Source organism: Silurus meridionalis, chromosome 14 (assembly GCF_014805685.1).
Source record: "Silurus meridionalis isolate SWU-2019-XX chromosome 14, ASM1480568v1, whole genome shotgun sequence".
Classification (NCBI taxonomy): domain Eukaryota; kingdom Metazoa; phylum Chordata; class Actinopteri; order Siluriformes; family Siluridae; genus Silurus; species Silurus meridionalis.
Window position 1 is genome coordinate 13,962,742 of NC_060897.1, and position 7,724 is coordinate 13,970,465.

General features: G+C 37.1%; 1 protein-coding gene across 1 annotated transcript; it reads left to right on the forward strand.

Moving 5' to 3' along the window:
• Nucleotides 1-3,163: 3,163 nt before the first annotated feature.
• Nucleotides 3,164-7,337, forward strand: nptx1l (neuronal pentraxin 1 like). The gene is made up of 5 exons (XM_046865574.1): nt 3,164-3,691; nt 4,179-4,389; nt 4,755-4,999; nt 5,458-5,637; nt 6,101-7,337. Exons 1-5 carry the CDS (start codon nt 3,251-3,253, stop codon nt 6,320-6,322), a joined length of 1,299 nt encoding a protein of 432 aa, XP_046721530.1. The 5' UTR covers nt 3,164-3,250; the 3' UTR covers nt 6,323-7,337.
• The last annotated feature ends 387 nt before the right edge of the window (nt 7,338-7,724 follow it).

Genomic DNA, 7,724 nt, shown 5'->3' on the forward strand with positions numbered 1-7,724 from the left:
GGAACCAGGAGCTACTGAGCAACTCATAAAATAGCTCAACAATTGAGATCATCATAGATCCAACACCAGCTTCCTCATACCAGAGCCTTTAAACACTTAAAGAGGTCCAATGTCCAAACTCATAAAGTGAAATCCAAATGGAGCTGGTACGTCTCTAGATGGTTTGGGATGTTTGCAGGTTTGCCAGCTACTTCTTTTAAGGTCCATAATCTTCATGAGGTGTGAAGTGATTGGAGCTGCCACAACCTCAGGATGCCTTGGGGTGGGTAAAGAAAAAGAAGTTGAGAGAAATTAGCATAGCTGCTGTTCATAATATTAACAAGCACAAGTTGATAATGTGCATTTGATTAGAAGGAGCACAAGGTTATGATATGTGATGTGTGTTATGTGTAGGCCTTGTTAAAAATATTTTTTTTGCACTTAAACTGGGACAGTGTGTCTGAGCCCCGAGCTCTGTCAGTAAGACTATTCCAAAGTTTAGGAGCTTAATGTGAGAATGCTCTACTACCTTTAGTAGACTTTGCTATTTTCGGAACTACTAGAAGTCCAGAGTTTTGGGATCTCAAGGAGCATGACGTAACATGTAGCATGTTAGAAGACTGGATAGATACATGGGAGCTAAACCATTTAGGGCACTGTAGGTAAGTAACAAAAGTTTGTAGTCGATTCGAAACTTAACAGGTAGCCAGTGTAGGGATAATAAAATTGGGGTTATATGGTCATATTTTCTCGACCTTATGAGAACTCTGGCTGCTGCATTCTGGACTAACTGTAGCTTGTTTATTAATGAAGCAGGACATCCACCTAGTAATGCATTACAATAGTCCAGTCTTGAGGTCATGAATGCATGGATGAGCTTTTCTGCATCCAATATACACAACATGTTTCTTAGCTTAGCAATATAAGGTGGAAGAAGGCTGTTTTTTTGTAATATGGTTGATATGATTTTCAAAAGACAAGTTGCTGTCTAAAATATGGTAATGGATTTTATGTAAAGTATTTCTATCAGTGTCACATAGTTTTAGTTACTGACTACAAAGTAAAAAAACAGCCAATATAGTTTATTTTAATCATACATTGCAGTATATTATAACTTCAAAATAATGCAATAACAGTTGTATGTATTCAGTGTTTTTCTTAAGACAAAAGTATTAAAAAAACAGATTCAGGGTTACCCTAATCTAATCCTAATTATTAATTTAATGCCTAATCTGCCCTCTCATCTGTCTCAGTCTAATGCTAAAGACCACAGACAATATCTAGTTGATCTTTATTAAACATTAGTACACTGTCAAAATAAATCATGTTTTTGTGGTCATACATTAGTAAATAAAATAATTGTTGCAATTGCAAAACCCCAAGAGATCTTCATTATGCATAAATAAACTTCTCAAATTCATATTATGTATTGCATCTGTTTTTTTTTTATCTTCAGGGGTCCCTTGTATGTGCTGAGACTCTAGAGCACTGAAGAAAGAAATAGCAGATGGAAAGTTCACTGTGTGTGTGTGTGTGTGTGTGTGTGTGTGTGTGTGTGTGTGTGTGTGTGTGTGTGTGTGTGTGTGTGTGTATACATATGGCACCATGTGTCTGAAGGCTATAGTTGTTATTTAAACCAATAAAATATGATAAGGGTTAGCTTTAGTCCTCTGCAGGCTGAACAATCAACCTAACCATATGCTAACAGTTCTATTGCCAACTGTTTGGAATCAATAACAAATTTGATCTTGCATTTATGGTTTCTTTGCCAGTTCATGTTGTTTATATCATAGTTTAGATTATTCAAGTTATTAAAGTTTTGGTCAGAGACAAAAAAAGGCTTACATTACTAAAATAGCAGGTGCCAGCATGATCTCAAACTTAATCTTAGAACTTATAATAAAGGGCACTGGCAGCAAGGCTTTTTATTGAAACTTCTGAAATGGAACTATAACCAAATTAATGAATTTAAATTAGTTTAAATCAAGTAATTATTCTTTATCCTGGTAAATATAACAATGGAGCGAGATACTATCCTGGGGAACATTAAGTAGGACACATTGGATGGGACAAAATGCATACATTTCACACATTAAATCACATTGAGCAACAGACTGGCCCATTGAGCAACAGACTGGCCCAGCCTCCATCAGACATGTTTCCCAGAGCAAAATACTGTAACCTGAGCTCACTAACCACTAACAGCTCTAAGACAAAAAATGTGCTTCTTCGGCTGACATAGGACTATTGTCAAGGAAAATTGATTTCAAATGGCAGCAAATACACCACTGTGGCACTTTCTAACAAATGAAGGGAATAGCAGAACCTAATTTGAATATTACATTAAAATTAAACACTGCCCTTAAGGGAAATTTCAGCAAAATTTGTGTTGCCACATGTTAGATGCTAACTGCAATTGAATTTGGTTAATATTTCATGAACATTTTCATTAAATACAATTTTCTTTTCATGGTCTCATTTAAATGTAAGTTTTTAGAATTTTTTATCTTAAACTTACTAAAAAAAAAAGAGTTCATCAATCCTAGCTGGTGGGGTCAGAACACAGGGTCAGTCATAACACAGCACCCCTGGAGCAGAGAGGGATAAGGGCCTTACACAAGGACCCAGCAATGGCAGCTTGGTGGTGCTGGGGCTTGCGTCGTAACCTAGCATCGTAACCATTAAGCCGCCACTTTCAAAAATGAAGTTATAAAGATATAAATAAACAATCAAGTTGTTGGAAACTGGAAATAATTTTTAGAATGCTTTATGGCTTCTTAAAATAATAGGCTTCTTATAATAAATTATTGCCTATTTTTGTAGGCTACTGTAAATGTATATTTTATTATTATGTTTATGTTTATTAATATTATTTTATATTGTACATTTTAAAAATAATTGTTTTTAACTAAGGTATGGTTTCATACAAACGCCCATATGAAGAAAAGTACAGTTTTTGGTTCTTTTTTATTCTTTTTTTTTTTTTACTATTTTTATGCATGCATTGATATAAAACCGTACAACAGTGGACTTTGCGTTAATGCCGGTTTTCCCCTACTGCAAAGACACGCCTTCCGCCTGAAAGCGGGTGAACGAGCTCGACGTTGATTCGTCGAAGGATTCCTCCTCGTTCATGACGCAACCGAACCTGTCCGCCGCAGACCATGCGCTATATAAACGGGGCGCGCGCCCCAAATCGGATTACACACAGTGAACAGCTCCACGGTGCTGAAACTAGCCAGCACACTAGAACCCGACACACACACATAACATGAGGCCAAGAGCTAAAGGAATCCACTGGACACTTTTTGCACTTTATTGCCTGCTGGCTTATGCCTTTGCCCAAGATTTCGGCCCGACGCAGTTTATCTGCACGTCCGTGCCCAAAGACGTGGACATCTGCACGGCCACGCTGCAGAACAATGTTCCCGGGGAGGAGCTTAGAGCCACGGTCATGCAGCTCAGGGAGACGGTGCTCCAGCAGAAGGAAACCATCGTAAACCAGAAGGAGACCATCAAAGAGCTCACGGCTAAACTGGCACGCTGCGAGAGCCAAAGCGCCCCTGAGGCTGGAGGAGGAGGGGGAGGTGGGAGGCGGAAGGATTCGGGCTCCAAAAACACCATGGGGGACGTGTCAAGGGGTCCAAGTGCGACACTCGCGCAACTCTCTCAGACTTTGCAAAATCTGAAGCAAAGATTAGAAAACCTAGAGGTATGAGAAGACACTTTGCGCGATTTTTATTCACTGCAGTGTACTTAGTTAGATATAATGCGGATTTCTTTTTCTAATTGGTATCATATGTAGGGCATTATTGGAACTAAAGAATGCACTATTTCGGAGTATATAAGACTTGCTTTGAATATTTTATGACTTATTTATTACTTCCTCAGTTCTAGTGTAGTGGAGTATTCAGATTATTATGCATCTGGCTCTTTTAACCAGTGCCATACATACCGATAACTTTATTGAATTCAAAAGCATGGTAATGGTAAACTTTTGTGTGCACACAAAGGTCTAACGGTAAAATTTGCCATCTGGCCAAAAAAACCTGCACACGACTCTGTCTGCAAAAAAAAAAAAAAAAGCATTTAAAGAAGTTAATCCTGCTTTGCCAGTTCTCTTTGTCCCAGATAAAAACCCGAGTCGGATTGAGTAAAGTAATGGATTTTTTTTCTCTGACGTGTTTTGTCCTCCGTAGCAATTCAGCCGAAGTAACGGCTCGGTTCCAGCCAACAGCCTAAAGGATCTGCTGCAGAGCAAAATCGACGACCTGGAGCGCCAGGTGCTCGCCCGCGTTAACGCTGTGGAGGAAGAGGGCAGACCGGCTGCGCGCAACGAGAGCGCGCAACGCGGGCAAGTAGAAGCTACGCTTACATCTCTGCACCAGCGCCTCAGCGACCTGGAGAAAGGTGAACGCGCATTTCTGTTTACTGGAATCGGGCTATCACTTAAACCAGATTTTATGTGTATAGGATCGATGCTCCCCCACTTATGGTTACATCATAAGCAAACGATACTCTGTTATAAGAAACCAGGAGTACGTCGGGAATGTCGCAGGAGATGTCAGTGATGAGGTAGAGGAGGGAGAGAGGGAGAATGAGAAAGAGGAGGGGTGTGTGTGTGAAGCTGCATTGCTTTGCATATCTGAGTCCTTTATACTTCAACAGAAGGTTCACTGATATAGTAATCAGATTTTCTGTTTCATGTCAGTATATATCCCTACAAGGGATGATAAATGTTTAATAAAGATTTTTTATTTTTTTTTAACTCACAGGTCAAAAGGAAGCCAGACCTCTGGACAAATTCCAGTTGACGTTCCCCCTGAGAACCAATTACATGTATGCGAAAGTGAAAAAGAGTCTGCCAGAAATGTACGCCTTCACCGTGTGCATGTGGATTAAATCGAATGCGTCGCCTGGAGTGGGAACGCCATTCTCATATGCTGTACCTGGTCAGGCCAACGAGTTAGTTCTTATTGAGTGGGGAAACAACCCAATGGAGATTCTTGTTAATGACAAGGTACACAGTTGATGGGTATTGTAATATGATTTATTTGGCATTCCAGTATTAAGCATGTCTTTCATGTCAACCTAAACTTTATCTAAAATTAAATGCAGATTTTTTTATATTGATCTCTTTGTGATTTGTGTACAATATTTTTGGTGGTTGTTCCTATTATGATTAAATACAGTTTGTTTTCAAAACCTGATTTAGTATATATTTAGTATACATAAGAACTACACTTGCTAGTGTTGTAGTGGTCAGTTATTATTATTATTATTATTATTATTATTATTATTATTATTATTATTATTATTATTTTATAAAAAATACTATTCATGAATCATGTCCCTGATTTGCCATTTAGTATTTCTAAGACATCATGAGATATACATTCTTACTCTTTCATTATTAATGTAGTCTATATTTTAATTCAATTTAAAGTACAAATAACTAAATACATTTCTTCTGTTTAGGTTGCAAAGCTACCTTTTCTCATTAATGATGGAAAATGGCATCACATCTGTGTTACGTGGACGACACGTGATGGAGTGTGGGATGCCTTTCAAGATGGCGTGCTGAGAGGAAGTGGGGAGAATCTGGCACCATATCATCCAATTAAACCTCAAGGCATGCTCATTTTAGGACAAGAACAGGTACGAGAATGTTCCTAAACACTTTTTTGGCATTATGGAAAGATGTGAGATGGTGAGTGTTTGTAGTAGCCACATAAAATATGTTACAGATAAAAATATTTTTTGCTTTTAAATTTGCAATACTGCAACACATTTGATTTATTCACTGGTCAAGTATAAAACATTTATTTGTAAAGTTTATTTACAAAAAAGTTTATTTGTCGCAAATAAAAAAAAAAAACGTCATTAGTTGAATATTTATGTCAAAGAAAGAAAACAACTTAAACATAAAAAATGTAAGAAAAGGTTTTAAAAAAATCCCTTTGATGTGATGTGATGTCTCTTGCCATGTAACCAGTCTCTGGAGTGATGATCTGTTTTCATAACAAAGAATCTGCTACAGAAATAGGAATGACAAATATTCCTTACCACTTTAAGGAATAATGTTTGTATCACTCCATGCACATAATTTCTTTTGTTACAGGACACTCTTGGTGGAGGGTTTGATGCTACTCAGGCATTTGTGGGCAACATGGCAAATTTTAATATCTGGGATCGAAAACTGACTGTAGGAGAGATTTATAATCTGGCAACATGCAGCAGCAAAGCACAAGTGGGTAATGTCTTCTCCTGGCTGGAGACCAGCATTGAGATCTATGGTGGAGTATCCAAATGGACCTTTGAAGCTTGCCGCCAACTGAACTGAACTTAAGGGAATTATAAAGCTACCAAGAAGTCATCATCACATCATTTATAAGCTATGGAGAGAACATTGCTACAAAACAAATATCATCTGGATTTTTTTTGTCAGTAATTGAGAATTCTTAGAACACTTGAGAAATGTTTTTTGTTTGTGAAAAGAAATCCACGTCTATTTTGGATTTTGAACCCGAAGAGAAGCCTGAAAGGGTTTGTATTTTGCATTGTTACCCCTAACTTTTCTGATCTTCTGCTGGGCAAATGATGCCTTACTGAACAGTTAGCCTACTTGACACACAACAGCAAAGGTGTCTGATTCTTATCATATGATTTATCAATAGTGCACAACGGCAGGTATATTTGCATTAAATTTATGATGTCACATCTAGTTTTCCATAAAAGAATAGAACTGCCATTTTCACTGTGAACAGTAGGGTAATAATAATAAAAAAAGAATGTAAATTCAAGAACAAAAAAGTGAAATCACATTTTCTTTCCCTTGTAATTTTTCTTTTCATGTCATGTGTGTGTGTGTGTGTGTGTGTGTGTGTGTGTGTGTGTGTGTGTGTGTGTGTGTGTGTGTACGCATGTGCGTGAAAAGCTTTGGAGTTGCCAACATTTTACAAACCTGTGTGCCTTTGGGCTCTTGAAAAAATTTAAAGTTTATTATTTAATATTTGCAAGTACCTGTAACATGTGTGTTTATTTCCTTGTGTAATTACAGATTATGAAAACAGTATTAATTATTATCATAACAGTATATTTGGCAGTCATTGCACATTTGTCTAAAAGCACATGACCCATAGCGTGTTTGACAGGTGTTTCTATTTTGTAAGGAATGTTCTTTACAGGAAAATAGCATGATAGTCTTAACTACTACAGCAGCATCAACAATCAAATCTGCTTTTCCTATTCTCTTTTTGGGTTCAGATTTTATACTGTATTGTTCTATGCTAAAAGCATGGCAGCACTAAAATATGAAAAAAGATCTAATGTTTGTAATAAAATTGTGATACCTAAATCAGCAAAATTAGTGTTCATGTCTTCTTTGTGTGCGCTTTGTAATATACTAGTCAGTGGTCCTTTAAATAAAAAAAAAGCCCACAGTAAATAATGAAAATACAGTCACTGATTACCTGCACAATTTCTTATTCATCAACCAGTCAAATGGCATGCAGAAAAGCATACATATACAGATCAAGTGCATCAGTTAATTTTCGCATAAAACACCAGTCTGGCAAAAATGTTCTCTGATATTATGTGATAACATTTGACCATGGTATATTTTTGTAAAAAAAAATTGAGTTCTTGAAAATTATACATGGATTCCTTTTCTAGATCTAGTTTCTAGTTTAAACCAAAACAACAAAAAACACCCAGTGACTGGCAGTTCTAGGGTATGAAGGGAA